The following is a 19,681-nucleotide window of genomic DNA, read 5'->3' as shown; positions in this document are numbered from 1 at the left end:
ACAATATTATATAAATTTCAGCTGTATAAATAGTGATTTACAATTTTAAAGGTTATATTCCATTTATAGTTATTATGAAGTATTGGCTATATTCCCTGTGCTATACAGTATTTCCTTGTAGTTTTATTTGATACATGGTAGTTTGTACCTCGGAGAAGGCAATGGCACCCCACTCCAGTGTTCTTGCCTGGAGAATCCCAGGGATGGGGAGCCTGGTGGGCTGTCGTCTATGGGGTCGCACAGAGTCGGACACGACTGAAGCGACTTAGCAGCAGCAGCAGTTTGTATCTCTTAATTGCCTAGCCTTATCTTTCCCCTCCCACTTGCCTCTTCCCTTGGGTTACCACCAGTTTATCCTCTTTATCTGTGAGTCTATTTCTTATTTCTTATGCTAATTTGTTTTGTTTTATTTTTTTATTTTTCGCGCAGCATTTGTCTTTCTCTGACTTATTTCACTTAGCATAATGCCCTCCAAGTCCATTCATGTTGTTGCAAATGCCAAATTTTATTCTTTTTTATAGTGGTGCTCCCTTGTGTACGTATGTATATATGCATAACATATTTTTATTCATTCATCTTTTGATGGACACAAGAGCAGATTCAATTTAAAGTCTTGCAAAATTTGGTAATACATGACTAAAAAGTCAAAACATTTTGTGCAGAAGAATTGCAAATAATTTATGTAGATATTCCACCCCCAAGAGAAGGGAGTATAATTCTCCACTCCTTAAGTGTGGGCTCCGATAATGACAGTACAATATAGAAAGGCGAGCAGAGTAACAGCACAGTGGAGAAACCTGAAACAGCGCCTCAGCCAGGTGGTCAAGTCATGTTTATAATAGGATATGTACCCTGGACGTATGTAAAGAGAATGGCACATAACCTCTGTGGTCTTCTTCCCAAAAACCCACAACCCGGTCTATTCAGAAAAACATCAGACAAATCCCAGTTAAGGGTCCACCTACAAAATACTGACCTCAAAACTGTCAAGGTTATCGGAAACAAGGAAAATCTGAGAAACCGTCACAGTCTTTGGCTAAATGGAAGGAATCCTAGACAGACAAAGGATGTTAGGAAAAAACTAAGGAAACCTGAATTAAGAATTCAATTTAGTTCAGTTCAGTCACTCAGTCGTGTCCGACTCTTTGCGACCCCATGAATCGCAGCACACCAGGCCTCCCTGTCCATCACCAACTCCCGGAGTTCACTCAAACCCACGTCCATTGAGTCAGTGATGCCATCCAGCCATCTCATCCTCTGTCGTTCCCTTCTCGTCCTGCCCCCAATCCCTCCCGGCATCAGAGTCTTTTCCAATGAGTCAGCTCTTCACATGAGGTGGCCAAAGTATTGGAGTTTCAGCTTTAGCATCTTTCCTTCCAAAGAACACCCAGGACTGATCTCCTTTAGAATGGACTCATTGGATCTCCTTGCTGTCCAAGGGACTCTCAAGAGTCTTCTCCAACATCACAGTTCAAAAGCATCAATTCTTGGGTGCTCACCCTTCTTCACAGTCCAACTCTCACATCCATACATGACCACAGGAAAAACCATAGCCTTGACTAGACGAACCTTTGTTGGCAAAGTAATGTCTCTGCTTTTGAATATGCTATCTAGGTTGGTCATAACTTTCCTTCCAAGGAGTATCTTTTAATTTCATGGCTGCAGTCACCATCTGCAGTGATTTTGGAGCCCAGAAAAATAAAGTCTGACACTGTTTCCACTGTTTCCCCATCTATTTCCCATGAAGTGATGGGACCAGATGCCATAATCTTCGTTTTCTGAATGTTGAGCTTTAAGCCAACTTTTTCACTCTCCTCTTTCACTTTCATCAAGAAGCTTTTTAGTTCCTCTTCACTTTCTGCCATAAGGGTGGTGCTATCTGCATAATGGATTTTACTAATAGTAATGTATTAATATTCATCCATTAATTAACAAACATACTATACTTGTGTCAATAAAAAAAGATACTGGGTGTGAGGTATATGGAAAACTTCTGGACAATCTTCACAATTTTTCTGTAAATCTAAAACTGCTAGAAAAAAATTAACTTTACTTTTTAAAGAAGCTTGAAGTTTCAAAAAAAAAAAAGAATACTCGGTGAAAAGTCTCCCTTCTACCCTTGATCATCTGCTCAGTTTTCTTCCCTCCAAATCACCATGCCTCTTTCCAGGAGGGTTCCAGTGAGGCAGCATGGTTTGGTGTTAAGAGTCTGGCCCCCACAACTAGAATAACTGGCCCTCAGTCTTGATCTTTGTTGGTTTCTAGCTGTGTGACCCTGGCAGTTCCTTACCCTCTCTGTGCCTTGTGCCCTCAAAGCTAAAATCCTCATAAAATTATTGGGAGTGTTAAATGTATTAATGTATATAATAAGCATGTTATAAGTGTTTGCTTTTATTATTGCATATAAGTAAGCAAATATATTTATGCAACAAATATGCTAATAAAAATATCCAAAACTTGCAAATAAGGCACATCAAAAAGCACTAAGTGCCCTTTCAGAGTTATTTTAGATCATTGGCTAATAACCCCACCTATGGGTCAGCCGGGGGAAGTAACTGCTATATGATTTGCTATTGATTGACTAGTGTGCAGACTCTATAAAGAGGTTAACTTGTAGAAGATTGATGAATAGCAATTTTTTTTGCCTGGTAGGAAAAAAAAAAGTTATGGTTTTATTGCCAAGTAGGAATTAATTTCTTTGTATCTAACTTTGCAATCTTATTCAAGCATTCTTTTTCCTTCTGAATGTCAATAATAATTTTTCATTTCTTCCTTTTTTCTAAATTTATTTTTTTAGTATTATTTGTTTGGCTGTCCCAGCACATGGAATCTTGTTCCCTGACCAGGGAGCAAACCTGGGCCTCTTACGTTGGGAATGTAGACTCTTAACCACTGGACCACAAGGGAAGTCCTCATTTCTTCCTTTGATCCATCCTGCTGGTTTACTCATTAAGTAGTTAAATAAATCTTGGTTCTCACTACATATCTGTATTAGTCAAGTTTACCCTGGTGCAAATTTTGCTTTGACAAATAGTACCATGCCATATACACGGTCCTACCCTTTGGCTTTTTTCACTTAATACATCTTGAAGGTAGTTTCACATCAGGATATAAAGAGCTTCCTTCTCCTGTTTTGCCACTGTATAGAATACATCATATGGTTATGCAGTATTTATACTCAGAATCAATTTAGCCAGCCCCCTATTGATGAACATTTAGTTTTTTTCTGCTCTTTTATTGTTGCAAACAATGCTATATGAATAACCCTGTATACAGCCAGAGATAGTCAGAAGTGGATGGGAAGGCTGAAGGGCCTCTAGAGGGCAAAGGAGCCTAAGGGAGGGGCCTGGTTACCTGCTCCCAGCCCAGCCTAGCCGGTCTTCCCCTGGCTCTGTGTCAATCCGGCCTCCTCCTGTCTCTTCCTCTCCATCCTGAGCTCCTGGTATCTCCAGACAGGAAGGGACAGCCTTCGGTTCTCTGAAGACCTGAGCTCTGGCTTCCACTGAAAGCCAGCGGAGGGTGCCTTGGAGAGGAGGATCCTGGGGGCTTGGGGCCTGGGGCTGGTACTATCCCTGGGCTGGAGCCACTGAGGGCACATGCTCAACACACCCTGAGGGCTCTGGTAGGGGATGAAGACCCGGGGGCTGGGGACTTCCTGAGGGGGCTGGGGGGCTGGGGGAGGGGGCGGGGCAGTGCCTAGCAGCTCTGGTACAGACTTCCTTCGGGTTCCCAGTGCAGGGGGGTGGTCAGGGCACAGGGTATGGCAGGCGGTGGTGAGGAAAGGACTGGCCAGGCTGGTCGTGATGGTCACAAGGTGGTCCAGGACACCCCCTTCCTGAGGAGACTGGGCAAAGGGGAGGGTCAAGGTGGCCTGCAGTCGCTCTAGGAGAGACGGGGCGGCCTGAGCCTGGGCCACGAGCCCGGGCAAGGCTGGCCACTCAGGCTGATAATGCTGACTGAGCTGCTCCACTTGGGGCCGCCGCAGCAGCTGCCGGATCCTCTGCACCGTGTCGAAGCTGTCTGTCAGAAATGCCCACTCCAGGGCGGTCTTTCCCCGGACGGGATCCACTGCTGTCAGGTCAGCACCTGGGGGGTGGGGGGCACAGGAGTGTCATGGGGTGGGACAGGAATTGCTGACTTGCAGAAGGACAGATTCTTCAGTGGTAGGACTGATTTGGGTTAGTTGCAAAACCATAGTGTCTCATCCTGTTGCAGCTGGAAGCTGAGGATCCTCAGTGGCTACAGCCCAGGGTCAGTACCAGCCCCAGATTCAACTTCTGGTTTAGGACTGATGAAGAAATTGGAGTCCAGCGAGGGGAAAAGACTTCAGAGAGACCTACTGGGGGGATTTCCAAACCTGGTGTAGAACAGAGACCCCCTGAGCTAAGGCACTGACCAGAGGGATGGTGTGCAGGTTGCCCAGGATGGGGGGGTCAAGCTGCATCCCCTGGAGCAGGTAGGGGGGATCCTGCTGGTTCCCACTCCTGGCTCCTCCCTTCACCACCACACCCCCCTAATCCTGGGAAGCAGGGAGTGGCTGTCACTTTGAAACAAAGGAGAGGGTGCAGACCTTCTCACCCCAAACCCAGTCTGATGCAATGCGGAAGGGAAAAGCTGGAGGCTGGGGGTCCCCAGAGTGAACAACAGAGGGTAGACCCACCTCATGGAGTAATGAGGGTCTGAGACTCCACAGACCATGTGGACTTCACCCCAGAACAACTCTACACTGCCCCTATGTCTCAACTGCCCATCACTGCATCCCTGGAACCCTGGCTCCTCAGAGCTGGAAACCCAGAGAAGGCCATCGCTCTCATTACACTGGGTAGGCTCACAGAGGGAAGCTGTTTGCCCACAGTCACTCAGCTGGTGGCAGAGCTGGGATGAGAACTCAAGAATCTGGTTCCAGACTCCAGCTTTTTTTTTTTTTTGGTATTAGGTTATCTAGCTGGTCCAGTTATCCTCCCAAGCTTTCTTTTCTGGGACCATCATTCACAGTGTAAACAGAGCTCTCAATAGCTGGACCCTTTGTCAGAAGCCCCAGCACACTCCCCCCAACTCCAGGAGGTCAGCCTGGATTGATCTTCCTTCTCCATCTCTCTCATTGCAACTATGACAGCAGGCAGTGCTGGTGGGGAGGGATGGGGGAGGGACTCGAGGCCACTGATCCTGGTCCAGACCCCATGCACCTGCCATGAGGAGGGCAGCGACACATTCCGAGCGATCCCGCATGGCAGCCTTCATCAGTGCGGTCAGTCCCCGCTGGTCCCGGCGCTCCAGGTCAAGGCCTGCATAGTAGTTGAGCAGGTGACTCACCAGAGACACGTGGCCTACAAGGCACCAAGGGCTGAGCTTAGCTACTCAAGAAAGGGATGACAAAGCCCCAAACCCACCCTCCACCCAACAAGGCAGAGTCTGTGGGGGGAGTACGTCATTGCAGACAGTGTGGGGCTATGGTCGGGTCTGGAGCAGGGGTTCTGATTAAGGATGGGGTTAGCAGCCTCTCACCTGCTTGGGCAGCCAGCATGAGGGCTGTGTCCCCTTCTTTGTCCTGCTGGTTCACATCCAGGAAAGGACAGCGGCTGAGCAGGGCCACCACACTTTGGAAACCATGGTAGCAGGCGACCATGAGACCTGTCTGGAGGAGGGGCAGCTCAGCCCCTGTGGTTTCCTCCAGGAGCTCCTTGGGGGCCCTGTGTCCTCTAATCCACAACTGTCTCAGAGATGTCCCACGTCCTGGGAAGACCCACTCTTACCCACTCCCTCCTGAGGACCCAGGCGATGGGTGCTGACCCTGAAGCTCACAGCGCCCTCGCTGCCCTGCAAAGCCCCCTGGGGTGGCTCACCCTCCCGTTGCCATCCACCTGGGTGGCTTCCTCTGGGGAGATCCCATCATCCAGCATGGCTTGCAGCTGGGCAGGGTCATTGCGGACACAGGCCCAGTACAGGGCCCCCAGTGTGCAGCTTGGGGTAGAGGCCTCACTGTCCAGGCAGGATGGGGCCTCAGAGGCGTCCAGCCCTCCCTTCTGCCAGGTCGGCTCCTGGTCTTCCATCTTGGAGCCAAGAAGGTAATTGGCTCCTTCTCACGCAGTTTGCATCTATAACACAGGATGAGGGGAACAGTGTCTCCCTGGACCCCAGGAGGGATCCCAGCAGTTGTGACTGCCCAACTGGCCTTGGGGAGAGCTTTTTCTTGCTGGAGTCTTCGGTCCCATCCATCTTGGAGAGGGGACAAACCCCTGGCAGAGAGTTGCAAGAGTCTTAAGAGGACAGAAGTCCTTCACTATTAAATGAGGATCTTAGTGAGATTCAAGGAGAGGGACGGTCTTCTCTTTCCCATGGGACCTTACCTGGGGTTCGCAGGGTCCCTAGCAGGCAGTCACTGCTGGGGCCCAGCCTGGAGCCCACAGCATCCCCCAGACTCCTGGGAGCACACTCACCGAGTCTCTGGAGTGTCTCGAGGTGGACTATCCGCCCCAGGAAGCAACGCTGGTAACAGATGGCTCGACTTAACGGAAAAAGCTGCCTTAAACACCTCGGAGCTGAGCTGGATCAAGCCGGGTTAGTTGAGGGGAGGCCGGTGGGGGGGGGGGCAGGGCGGGGCCGGCGCTCTCCTGTCCAAGATGACAGAGACCCGCCCCCAAAGCCTGCCCAGAGTGGGCGGGGCCCGAGTCAGGGCAGCTCCGCCCCGCGGAGGCGGTTCTGGGAGTAAGCACCCCATCCCCTCCGACGCATTCAACTTGCGCCTTCAGGGGAGACTGGCTGGCTCAGAAACCGATCCTTCGATGGTGGAAGGGCTACGACGTCCCCAAACTCACTCGCAAAAGCTGAAGTCCCTTTTCCCTTGGTGGAGCGGGGTCTTGGTGAGGGGGTGGTGTTGGAAGAGGGTGATAGCGATGACATCTCACTCAACAGGGGCTGGAGCAGAGATGGGGGTTCCAGGCGTCACTCGGATCTATTTTTTGATGTTCTGGAGAAATTAAAGTATAAAGAATTGCTAATTAAGGGTACAAAAATTATGATATAGAAAGTTTACTGGATTAGTTTGTGGTGGTAAATTAAATATGAAATATTTAAATTGTGTTGATATCTAAATGAATTTATTTCATTATGTAAGCCGTTTATTTATAGTTATTTATTAAATTAATAATGAAGTATTGTTAAACCATTCTTTAAGTTAAATTACTATTAAATATCAAGTTTAACGAATTGGTTTTGGGCCTCGGGTGTAGAAAATGGAGCAAGTCATATTCCTCTGCTTATATCAGTCCAATTATAAGACTGTATAAGATCTCTCTCTTGTTTTACTTTACTTTATTTGGTTTATGTCTTTCTTCCCTGATCCCCAGAGCCCATTCTCCTTTTCTTCACCAATTGACACAAATACCCTTGAAAATGTACATTTCATTGAAAGGTAGTGTTGATTTGTGTACGTTTTAACTAACACCTTGCTTCCCTTGTGGCTCAGCTAGTAAAGAATCTGCCTGCAATGCAGGAGACCTGGGTTCGATCCCTGGGTTGGGAAGATCCCCTGGAGAAGGGAAAGGCTACCCACGCCAATATTCTGGCCTGGAGAATTCCATGGACTCTATAGTCCATGGGGTCGCAAAGAGTCCTACACGACTGAACGACTTTCACTTTCACTTTAACTGACACTTTGGATTGTGCTAAGCTCATTGTGTTTCTTCTCTTCACTCAGCGCTGTTTTCAGATTCTGTCCTTGTTGCAGTCCTTGCAGTGTATCCGTCAGGAGTGCCTTTGGTTGTAAGTAATCAAAAACTAACCTCAGCAGTGTGGTGGCTGCCACAGACTGACTGTTCAACATCCATCCAAAACTACAGATGCTGGAAAGCTAAAATGACACCCCCCAGATTCTTGTGAGCTAGGAATCTATGATTTATGTTCTGCTCTTGTGTGAGACATAAATTTGGAATACAGCTAAGTAGCATGGGACATCCGTTTTGCTGTCACAGATCATGATAGATGCTGGGGGATTCTGGTGAGTAGCTTCCTGATTCATCGGCTTCCTGTAGTAATGACTGTTGTTTTCCCCATCACAGGCAGAGGTCATGTGCCTCTCGAAGCTGGGAGTTGTTCCTGGACCTAAAGCCTGCTTCTCCATTTAAACTAGCCAGATTTATTTCTATTGTCTGTAATTGAACAGACACTCTGACACATGTGGTTTAAACAAATAGAGATTTATTCTTCATACGAGATAAAAAGTTCAGGGATAAGAAACTGTTGGTGTTGATTTAGTAACTTAAGATGTCAAGGTCTGGGATTCCCTGGCAGCTCAGTGGTAAAGAATACACCTACCAATGCAGGAGACAGAGGTTCGATCCCTGATCCAGGAGGATCCCACATGCTGAGGTGTGCCGCAACTATTGAGCCTATGCTCTACAGCCTTGGAACTCCAACTGCTGAACGCATGTACCTAGAGCCTGTGCTCTGCAACAAGAGATTGTACCGCAATGAGAAGCCTGCAAACCACAAGTAGAGAGTAGCCTCTGCTTGCTGCAACTAGAGACAAAGTCTGTGTAGTAACAAAGACCCAGCACAGCCAATAGATAAATAAAGAAAATTATATATATTTATATAAAGATGTCAAGGTCTTCTCTAGGAGTCTCTTGACTTTCCCTCATGGTCACAAGATGGCTGCTGTACCTATAGCCATCACAGAAAAATGTGGTGAATGCACACTATGGATTTTGTGGAGTAGCTGGAAGAAATCTACTAGATTATTTGTTAGACATCACTGATAGATAATGCAGTTCCTATCCATAACCTCCCATTCTCTCTAGTCACCTTTTAGTTAGGTAAGGCAAAGTAACACAATTTTGGCTAATGAAATGCAAGCAGCACTCTGATGGGTGAGGATCCTGGAAAAATCTTTGTTCTCTAGATAAAATATGTGCAGTGTACCTTTTAACCTTTCTTTCTTCCCTCATATTCCTGCTGCATAGAATTCTGTACAGTGCCTCCATTACATGTTACTTATCTACTCTTCCAGTGTTGGATACATACGTTGCCTCCAGCTTCATTCCACTGCAAATAATGCTGCTGTGAGCATCCTTGTACATCTCTAGTTGTAGACCTGAAAAAGAGCTTCTCTGAGACTGCTAGATCATAGGACATACACATACATATTGACCAGGTCCTGTCAGATTGCTCCCTATTTTGCAGTGTACTCACCAACAGTGCATTGAAGTATCCCAAATCTTTACCAACCCTTGTACTTATTTGGCCTTCTAATTTAAATATATATATATATATATTTATTTATTAATTTGGCTGCACTGGGTCTTAGTTGTGGCACACGGGATCTTTAGTTGCGGCATGCAAACTCTTAGTTGCCACATGTTCCCTGCCCAGGGATCAAACCCAGGCCCCTTTTATTGGGAGCACAGAGTCTTAGCCATTGGACCACCAAGGAAGTCCCCTTCAACTTCTAATTTTTGTCAATCTGATAGTACAGAACTATAAAGGGATATGGCTATTTTACGTTGGATTTTTCTGATTATTAACAAGTTTAGCATCTCTCTATGTACCTGATGGTCATTCTTGTTTCCCCTCCTGGGAATCACCTGTTGATAGTGTTGGTCCAGTGTTCTATTGGGTTTTCCTGTCTTTTTCTTATTGAATTTTTAAGAATTCCTTTTAATATTCTAGATAATAAACCCATTGTTTTTTGGGTTTGGGGTGTGGCAACTGTATATAAAACTTTCTGTTAGCTTTATCTGTTGTGAACTTTGTTGATAGAAATCCTAAATTTTGATGTGGTTAAATTCATAAAAATTTCTCCTTATACTTGGTGGCTTCGAGTCTTGCTTGAGAAGAATTTCCCATTCCAAGATCACAAGGATCTTCATTTCTTTTATTAATCTTGCAGGTTTTTTAAGTATTTAGTCTTTAATCCATCTGGAATTTACTTTTATATGTGGTATGAGGAAGACTCTGTTATGATCTGAATTGGGTCCCCCTAAAATTCATATGTTGAAGCCTTGACCCCTTACTGTGACTATATTTGGAGATAGGGACATAATGGAGGTAATTAAGATTAAATGAGGTCATAGGGTAAGGCCCCCATCCAATAGGGGCCTGCTGTCCTTTTATTTTTTTAATTAAAAAAAATGTTTGGCTGTGCTGGGTCTTCGTTGTGGTGCACGGGGTTTCTCTAGTTCCGGCGCTTGTGGCCTCTGTTGCACCACAGGGGTTTCTCCTCGCTGTGCACAGGCCTAGTTGCCCTGTGCACGTGCAATCTTAGTTCCCCAACCAAGGATCAAATCCATATCCCCTGCATTGGAAGGCGGGTTCTCAACCACTGGCCCACCAGGGAAGCCCTGGGACTGCTATCCTTTTAAGAAAAGGAAGAAAAAAGAAAAGGAGGAAAGGAAGAGACATCAGAGCACATCCCCTCTTTCTTTGTCTCCTTCTTCCTCCCCCTGCCACGCCAGCCCCTGTGTAAGGACAGTGGAAAGGCCATGAGAAGATCCAGTGAGAAGACAGCCATCTACAAGCTGTCTACAAGAGAGACCTCTTACAGGAGACCAACCCTGCTGACATCTTGATCTTGGACTTCCAGCCTCCAGAACTGTGAGAAAATTCATTTCTATGGTTTAAGCCTCCTATTCTGTGGTCCTTTGTCATGGCAGCTCAAACAGACTAATATAAAATCCGGCCTTTTCTCCAACTAGTGAATAACCCCATCTCTTAAGCAATTCTCTTTCCCCTGATTTGTAGCATCATCTTTACCATCTATAAACTTTGAGTTCTCTTTAATGTTTCATGTTGTGTTTAAGTTCTCTTTTATCATTTTATTAGAGCTTTCCTCTGCTCATGCAACACTGATTTTCCTACATCAGTTTTGCAGTGTGTTTGACTACCTAACGGGGTGAGCTCTCCATCTTTCATTTCTTTTTCAAAATTGATTTTTATCTTTTCATATAAAATTACAAATCAGTTTGCTGAATTCTTTAGAAAAGAATTTGCCAGCATTTTGATAGGAATTGCATTGAATTTATAGATTAATTTGAAGACAGTTGACTGCTTCACAATGTTAAATTTTCTCCTCCACAGAATATAGTATATTTATTCATTTTCCAGGTTTTCCTTTATGTCCTCCAATAGTGTTAACTTTTTTTTCTTCTCCAGCACAGTCTTATACATTCACTGTTAGGTGGATTCCTAGATTCTTTCTAGTTTTTCTTGCTATCATAATTAAAGTCTCATGTTTTTGTTTTGCTTATTGTTGATGTAGATGCAACTTTTTCTTAGGCCTCAAGTATGCTGAATCAGATTAAGCACAATCCCCAGTTAATGACATATTCTCCTTACTGATGCCTGTATAGTCTGCTTTTATTTTATTCAGTTCAGTTCAGTTCAGTCTCTTGGTCATGTCCGACTCTTTGCAATCCCTTGAATTGCAGCACGCCAGGCCTCCCTGTCGATCACCAACTCCTGGAGTTCACTCAAACTCATGTCCATCAAGTCGGTGATGCCATCCAGCCATCTCATCCTCTGTCGTCCCCTTCTCCTCCTGCCTGCAATCCCTCCCAGCATCAGGGTCTTTTCCAATGAGTCAGCTCTTCACATGAGGTGGCCAAAGTATTGGAGCTTCAGCTTTAGCATCATTCCTTCCAAAGAACACCCAGGGCTGATCTCCTTTAGAATGGACTGGTTGGCTCTCCTTGCAGTCCAAGGGACTCTCAAGAGTCTTCTCCAACACCACAGTTAGTTAATTATTTTTAATAAAGCAGTAAGCACCCAGAATAACATCTCCAAGCAAAAGCTAGAACTTTACATCACACAACATAATATCCTCAATTACCCTCTGCCTCTCCCCACTCAAGGCAGCTGTAATCCTGAATTTCATATCAATTATTTTGTTGCTTTCCTTGATATATTGTTTTATTGCATCTTTAGATATTCCTTCAAAGTATATACATTACGTATATTACACAGGTATAATTCTAGTATTGTAGTTTACAGGATGTAAACGCTGTGGTAGTCACTTGCTGTCTGCTTTTATCATTGAATAACATTTGCTAAGATTCACTCATACTGTTGCGTGGTGCTACAGTCCATTCATCTTGGTTGCTATGTAATACTCTACTGTCTGAATATGCCACAGCTATCCTACTGCCCTATCGATGGATATTGGGGGTGTTTCCAAGTTTCTGCTACTATAAATTGTGCTTGAGTTTGCCTAACTCAACAACTGTCCTCAGACTAAAGTACATTCCTTGCTCTGTTACCCTGAGTTTCTACCTTCCCTTAGATTTCAACCTAATAAATTCTTGCTCTCTGGCCAATTCTGGCTTTTAAATAATTTGCGCTTGTATTTTAACTAGCATTTTTACTGTTTTACTCAGAAAGATTAGCCCCGAGTCCAGCCAGTCATATTATTGGAAATAGAATTTCCTCTAATCCTAATTAAAAAATCAGTCTAATAGGAAAATGGGAAAAAGACATGGTAATTAATTCATAGAAGAAATACAAATGGCCAAAATAAATATATGAAAAGATGCTTCATTTCACAAGTAAGCAGGAAAAGGCAAATTAAAACAATAATGAAATATTACTTTGGACCATCATTTCAGCAAAAATTAAACATTAATAATATTAAATGCTTACACTGTTGGAAGAATGTAAATTAGCGTAGTATTTTTGGAAAGTATTATGACAGTGTCTATCAAAATAAAAAATGTACGTTCACATTAACCCAGCACTTTGGGAAAGTGCCTTCCCAGAATAGCACTTGCATATGTGAACAAAGATATATGGGATATACTTTGCAGCATTATTTGTATGAAAATGTCACTCAGTCATGTCCAACTCTTTGTGACCCCATGAACTGAAGCTTGCCAGGTTCTTCTGTCCATGGGGTTTCCCAGGAAAGAAAACTGAAGTGGGTAGCCATTCCCTTCTCCAGATCTTCCTGACCCAGGGATTGAACCGGGTCTCTTGCATTGCAGGCAGATTATTCATATTAATTTTTAAAAATTTAGAAACAACTTTTAAATGTTCATCAGTAGAAGGGCTTGAAAAAATATGCACATGCAAATTTTGCCTTCATTAAAAAATAATAGGATACATCCATATGGACTGTTGTGAAAATATCTCTTAGATGTGTTAATTAAGAAGAAAAAGCCAAGGTAATATATATGTGGTATGTGTGTGCATACACATGCACAGTTGGCTACTTACATTTATGTAAAGGCCTGAAACAGTAGTTCTCAACATTGGCTGCACAGTGTAATTACTTGGGGACTTTTAAAAATAGTGGTACCTGGAACCACCCCAGAGATACTGAGGTAATTGGTCTGGGGCACAACTTGGGCAATGGGATTTAAAAAATCTTCCCATGTGATCCTAGTGTGCAGCCAAAGTTGAGAACTGCTATAAAGAATGGAGCTCATTAAAATGTTGGCGGTAAGGAACATCCCTGGTGGTCCAGTGGTTAAGACTCCATGCTTCCAATGCAGGGAGGGTGGGTTTGATCCCTGGTCAGGGAACATGACACACAATCCAAAAAAAAAAAAAAAATGCTGGCAATAATTAAGGAGGGGAATAGAAATGAAGTGAAAGGGGACCTTCATATTTTGTTTTTTAATGTTTGAATCTTACACCAGGATAATTATTTCTTGATAACAAAAAGGGGAAAGAAAAGAAGCAGAAGTATTTCCTCCTCTTCTTCCCCAGCCTCTCCTGTATAGAGTTCATCATTCCTCAGTGCTCTGTTCTTCATGCACTCATACATTCATTCATTCAGTAACTATTCACTGAAGCCTGCTTTGTGTCAGGCACACACTAGTTATCACACTAGTTATCATTAATCTTGTACTTGGCTGTTTCCCGCACCTGGGTCCCCTCTGTCTCCTGCATGTGGCACAGTGTCCACCACTCCGAAAATTCATTCACCACATTCATGTGAATTTCCTGAGTCTCTCCTTTGATCTGAAGCCCTCAGCACCCCTCAGGAGTGACTGTAGAGGGCTAGGAGCCTTTAACCTGTTTTGAGAGTCCCATAGCTAAAACATCTAGCTAGGTGAAAGGGGCTTTCACATTTTGCTTTTTCAATTCTCTTCCTTCCTAGAGAAAGTCTTAGCAGTCCAGTACACTCCACCCCTAGCCTCTTCAAGGGTCCTGTTTCTGCAAGGCCACTTTCAGCCAACAGGTGGCAGCCCTGTGCAGGAATTGGGAGAGCACACCCAGCCCAAAAGAATGGAGGCTACAGCAGAGGGTTCTGGGGTCAGGCGCAGGGGCAGGTCTTGGCAGGACAGGTGCACAGAGGGAGAGGGGTGGGGTTCCATTTTTGGCACAAAGTACAAAGGACAAGAGAATTATTTTTGTAGGTCAACATTAACCAACTGTTCTGGGTACCCAGGTTTGTGAGGTTTCTTTCCCCTTCCATCTGCAGCAGTGCCCTGTTTGGAGGTGTCCTCTCCAGGCTTTGTCCTCAGGAGGACTCTGTCCCTCCTCAACCCCTGCTCAGCACCCCAGCCTGGGTCTTGACTCTTCCTGCCTGTATATGTCTTTGCTGATAGAGATGATTATGGTGGTTGGAGAATGGAGGTTGCTGGTTAACGTGTAAAATAAGGGTAACATCCTGGGTGATACAGGGATCCTCTGTCAGGTACATTTCCTTCTGAAGTCTTCATGTGGCAGACTTAAGGATTAACAGTGAAGGAACTGTCCAGGTTATCCTGCTATTATCTCTGAGCTGCTGAGGTCTGACAAGAGTTTGCCAGAATGCTCTTTTCTTGCCACTCCGGTTTCTCTTTAGCCTGGTTCTCTTCACTGCCTTCTGTCTGTCTGTCTTCTGTCTGGCTTCACTTTTTATCCATCCTTTCATCTTTTGATCTTTCTCATCTTATTGTCTGAGTCCTTCTTTTTATCCTTCTAACTCTCTCTCTTAAGTCCTGATAATATACATTGTTTAGAACACAAGCTGATTCTCTATCTCACTCTCTGACTGTCATGCCATATCTCCAGCCATCTAATCCTCTGAGCTGGGGTTTTCAGGAGTCTTGACTTGTGGAATTCAATCAGGAAAAAAAAAAAAAAACGGGGGAGGTTTAGGGAGAGCGCAGTTGCAAATTTGCAGAGAAAGAGCTCAGCAAACTCTTGGGTCCAGTCTGGAACACAGATCAGTCACCTGATGGGAGTCAAATGTCTCGTCAGCTCCTCCTCTTCCTTTTTTCCAGAATCTTTCTCCAGCACCAGCCCCTCTACTCCCACCCTACATGCCTAGTGGCAGGTACAGCTAGGGCCAGAGGTCAGTAGGGAAATGGGCCAACCCCGCTTAAGGACTAGACATGGAATGGGACTCAGCAGGCTGGGGCGGAGAATGGAGGAGGTGGCCTCTGACCCCAGCTCTGGCCCCTTCTGGGGGTCCTGTGTGACCTGCCATAGGTCATGGCCCCTCCTCTCCAACCACAATCTACATCACAAAACCCACAGCTCGTAACTCACTGCCAACCAGGGAAGTCTGGGATTGATTTAGGGCCCCCTCTGATCAGTTCACCCTCACTAGACTGTGGCCCCTGGGGTGGGGGTGGGGATGAGGGTCATGGGTGAAGTTCAGGCAGGGGTATCCTGGCCCAGGACTACATCATACCTGTTGCACTCTTAGTGGATTTGTTGGGGGAGGGATCCAGGCACAGGAATTCAAGTTTCTCACCCACCAGCCCATCCTCTCTGGCTCAGCCCAGGGCCATACTGAGGGAGCAGTGTCCATAGCTTATTAGGTTTGCAGGGTCGGTGTCCTCAGGATTCAGGTCCCTGGCATCTTACAAAGCAAAGAGAGCATCCTCACCCACCAAGGGATTAGTTAGCTGAGTCCTAAATAAGCCCCTCCACCCATCTCCACAAAGTTCATGTATACTGCTGGGCTCAGGGCAAATCTTCCCAGTCTAGGGTTCCACAGTCCACCATCAATTACATGTATGTTTCACCTGGTGCATTTCATGTTGTTAATTTCCATCTATCCACAATACATTCCTGGAGATAATCACTAAAGAATCTCCTCCACTTGGAATGTTGCCAACTTTTTTGACCATCCTCCACAGTAAATATGGGCTTCCCTGGTGACTCAGATGGTAAAAAAAAAAAAAAAAATCTGCCTGCCAATGCAGGAGACCTGGATCGGGAAGATCACCTGGAGAAGGAAATGGCAACCCCCTCCAGTATTCTTGCTTGGAGAATCCCATGGACAAGAAGAGCTTGGTGGGCTACAGTCTATGGGGTCGCAAAGAGACACGACTGAGCAACTAACACACAGTAAATACATCTACCTCTGGCCCTAGGACACATGAATATGCATACAGATAAAAGCAAAGTGTGGGACTTCCCTGGCGGTCCAGTGGTTAGGTCCAGGCGGCTGCCAAAGCAGGGGACCCGAGTTCAATCCCTGGTCTGGAGAGATCCCATGCTGTGGAGCAGCTAAGTCTGTGAGCCACAGCTCCTGAAGTCTGTGTGCTCTAGAGCCCATGTGCTACGATGACTGAAGCCCATGCACCTACAGCCCACGTTCTGCGACAAGAGAAACCATCGAGATGAGAAGCCTGTTCACTGCGACGAAGAGGAGCCCCCCACTCTCTGAAGACTAAAGCAAGCCTGTGCGCAGCAATGACGACCCAGTGCACCCATCAATACATAAACAATTAAATAAATAAAAGCAAAGTGTAATAAACCGTGTTGCACTGTGATGTTTTCTACTCCATTTTATTTTGTTGTAAGAAACATTTTAAAACATACTTTTATGAACCACTAAGGGGCTGACAGTTTACAAGTAACTTCTTACATTTTTTACACCTTTGCAAGCTGTAACACCCATTTTACAAACGGGAAAATCTGAATCATCTTCATAAAAGCCGGTGAGGTCATCAGGCAGGGTTCTCTCATTGACCCATTTTATAGATAAGAAACACAGACTCTGAGAGGTTCATGGACCTGCTTGAGATCACCCAGCTGGTAAGTGACAGAGATGGCGTTCCAAGACAGGTCTTCCCTGGGCAGGGTGGGTTTGTGGTCCCCCACACACTGTGGCATCCCTCTTCAACCCTTCCCGTTGATATCTTTGTCTCTTTCCAGTTTGAAGGCCATCTCTTCCAAGGGGGAGATGGAGGGACAGAACAGCTGAGTAATTCTGTTTTCCATGTCATCTGTTAACCCTGCACCATCTGCCCAATCTACTCTCAGCCCTGACCCGCTCTCTCTGAGTGGCTGGAGTGGGGGAGGAGGCGTTTTCCTGGGGTCTGGACTCAGAATACCCACAGAAAACTCATTTTTCTGCTCAGAACCAACAGCAGTGGCCTAGAATTACAGGGCGTGTCAGGGAGTGGAGCGAGAGGGGAGAAAGGATTTTCTGACATCAGAGGGATACAATAGCAGTCCCCTGCCCCCTACTCAGGGGCTTGTCTTCACGCCCCTCACACCTTCACCTTGGTGAGGCTCTGGAACTGTGGGGAGGGTGAGTTGACCACAGCAACCAGAGCCCTGCCATACGCTCTCGGGGTGAAGGCAAAGTAAGTCCATCTTACAGGGAGCTGAGGCAGATTTATGAGGCCTCGGGTGTGGCCGGCTGTTACTCAGCCTCTGACTTTTTAATTCCCCAGCCTCCTCACCCACCCCGCCTCCTCCCCAAGGAGGCCTTTGTGCAGGACAATGAGGAATCTATAAATTCCGGGGGACAGGGACGTGGGGGAGGGGAGCACTGGTCACTTCGGCTCAGTGTAGACAGCAAAGGGGGGGGGCCTTCACGGACCTGCCGCGTCTCAACTGTCCCACACAGGCCCAGAGAGAACGGTGGGGCCAAGCCTTACCGCTGCCTTTGACAAACAACAAGCTGAGCCTCCCAGGCGGAGGGTGTCTCTAGTCCCTGCTCCGTTCACTCCGTCTTTGGGTTTGGGTGTCAATACATCACTGTATTTATTTATTCTCCCTCTCTTCCTCATCCCCTAGTCATTCCCTCGCCCAGGCATTATTCACTCAACACTCACTGAGTACTCAGTGTCCAGGTCAAGGATGGGGGGCACAACGGGCAGACCCTGGCTGGCCTGGAGGAGCACAGAGCAGAGAGCTGTGGCTCAGAGGGGCCAAAGTGGAGCTCTAACCTTTTCAGGCTGGCAACCTTCACCCTCCTCTCTTTCCTCGGCAGGTCCTCTGCAGTGATGTACTTCCATCGGCTTTTTTTTTTTTTAATAGAAGCATAGTTGATTTACAATGTTGTGTTAGTTTCAGGTACACAGCAAAGCAATTCAGTTACACATGTATCTTTATTTTTTCCAGATTCTTTTCCCTTATAGGTTAGAGCATTTTTAATGTAAACCTGCCAAGGGCTCTGGGAGTTAGGGATTATGTAAGTGTCCCCGGACACTTTGCTAATGTGGCCCTGAGAAGGTAAGTGGTTGCCCTCTGGCAGGGAACAGCACACCAGGACCCAGGCCCTTACCTCCGCATCACAGCTGCACCTCCGGGTGCTGTCGGGACCCAGAGCGAGGGCATGGGCTGTGGCCTAAATGTCCTCTTCTACTCGCCCAAACTAGCCCTGGGCCACCATACTGCCCCCTCCTCAGTTTTCTGTTCTTCTGTGCTGTTCCACCTTCGTGCAGTAGTTGCTAAATGCCCCAGGCTGGACCGTGTATTTACTCACCTCACCCATCCATTGTATGATAATAATTAATGAATCCAATGCTTACGACGCATGTGTATGTTTGTTGAACAGTCACACATCCTGTGTGTCCTGTTGTGTGTCTACTTGTAAACTGGGGCTATTTGTATGTACTTCGTTATACAAATTAATCAAGCCGTGTGAAGCACTTAATGCCTGGCACATAGTAAGTGTTCAGTAAATGTGGTTGCTGAGATTTCTGTTACTGGAAACCACAGGCTGGCCCACATGAATGAGGCATTTGGGTGAACACAGGGGTTTGCAGCATGTCCCTCTCAAAGAGTAGACCCTGAGAGGTGAGCAGATGGCCCAGAGTCCAACTCATTTCCCAGGGACTCCCGCATTCCTGAAATGAATGGAGATGTTGACCACTTTTTAGGTTTGTGCTGGGTGTCAGGCTAGCAGACAACAAGAAACATCCCCAAATTCATGGAGCTGGCCTTCTGGTAGATGAAACAGACCACAAACCAAGTGAATGAAGAAGACAGTTACAGAAAGTGCTAAGTCCTGTGGAAGATACAGATAAGGTTAAGTGACACAGTACATCGGCAGATGGCTGGTGGGGCTGCTTCAGGATTGAGGTCAGGGCTGATGCGGAAGTGACATCCCTGTGAAGAACCTGGGCAGAGCGTTCAGGGCAAAGGGATCCTCATGGCCAAGGCCAGAGACGGGGGAAAAGCTTGTCAAGTTCAAGGAGCAGAAAGGCAGCCAGTGGGAGCAGAGCCCAGGCAAAACAGGGAATGATGGAGGAGAGGTCAGCACAGGCAGGGGCCAGGGTGAGAAGTTGGGGCTCTCTTCCAAGGGAAGCCATGGAGGTTGTTTAGCAGGAGTGACATGCTCTAATTTGTTGTCTGATTTGTATTTTTAATGGGCCCCTGGCAGCTGGGTGAGCTGACTGTTGAGGAGCCAAGAGAGCAGACAGAAGCTTGCTTCTGCAGTTGCGCAAGGAAGCAGGAGTAATAGGGGCTTGCACTCTGGAGCGAGTGGCAAGCAGGGGCTGATCCAAGATAC

General features: G+C 46.2%; 1 protein-coding gene and 1 long non-coding RNA gene across 3 annotated transcripts; one reads left to right on the top strand and one right to left on the bottom strand.

The window, feature by feature from the left end:
* Window positions 1-2,792: 2,792 nt before the first annotated feature.
* On the bottom strand, window positions 2,793-6,590 carry ANKRD33 (ankyrin repeat domain 33). 2 transcript variants are annotated; one of them, XM_025284209.3, is made up of 4 exons: window positions 6,438-6,585; window positions 5,506-5,631; window positions 5,187-5,327; window positions 2,793-4,086 (listed from the first exon to the last, which is right to left on the bottom strand). In XM_025284209.3, the coding sequence occupies exons 2-4, from the start codon at window positions 5,624-5,626 to the stop codon at window positions 3,371-3,373; spliced, it is 978 nt and encodes a 325-aa protein (XP_025139994.3). In that variant the 5' UTR covers window positions 5,627-5,631; window positions 6,438-6,585; the 3' UTR covers window positions 2,793-3,370. The 2 variants fall into 2 exon arrangements, with proteins under 2 accessions (XP_025139994.3, XP_025139992.3); XM_025284207.3 differs by having other exon boundaries at window positions 2,794-4,086; window positions 5,506-5,635; window positions 6,438-6,590.
* A 146-nt stretch (window positions 6,591-6,736) lies between these two features.
* Window positions 6,737-17,373, top strand: LOC112584604. The gene is made up of 4 exons (XR_003108909.3): window positions 6,737-6,860; window positions 7,697-7,761; window positions 10,452-10,590; window positions 16,305-17,373. It is a non-coding gene; the product is annotated as an uncharacterized LOC112584604 (long non-coding RNA).
* Window positions 17,374-19,681: the final 2,308 nt, after the last annotated feature.

The sequence above is a fragment of the Bubalus bubalis genome, chromosome 4, assembly GCF_019923935.1.
Source record: "Bubalus bubalis isolate 160015118507 breed Murrah chromosome 4, NDDB_SH_1, whole genome shotgun sequence".
In the NCBI taxonomy this organism is placed as follows: Eukaryota; Metazoa; Chordata; class Mammalia; order Artiodactyla; family Bovidae; genus Bubalus; species Bubalus bubalis.
Note: the sequence above shows the minus strand (reverse complement) of the source record. Positions and strands in the feature narration are given on the sequence as shown.

Bases quoted from the DNA above. Each gene is read 5' to 3' on its own strand.
- ANKRD33 (XM_025284207.3), bottom strand. From the start codon at position 5,626: ATGGTCGCCTGCTACCATGGTTTCCAAAGTGTGGTGGCCCTGCTCAGC. The intron at 5,328-5,505 runs GTGAGAGGCTGC...GGTGCCTTGTAG, and splicing joins CATGCTGGCTGCCCAAGCAG to GCCACGTGTCTCTGGTGAGT. The intron at 4,087-5,186 runs GTGCATGGGGTC...CCCACCCCCCAG, and splicing joins CGCTGCCCTCCTCATGGCAG to GTGCTGACCTGACAGCAGTG.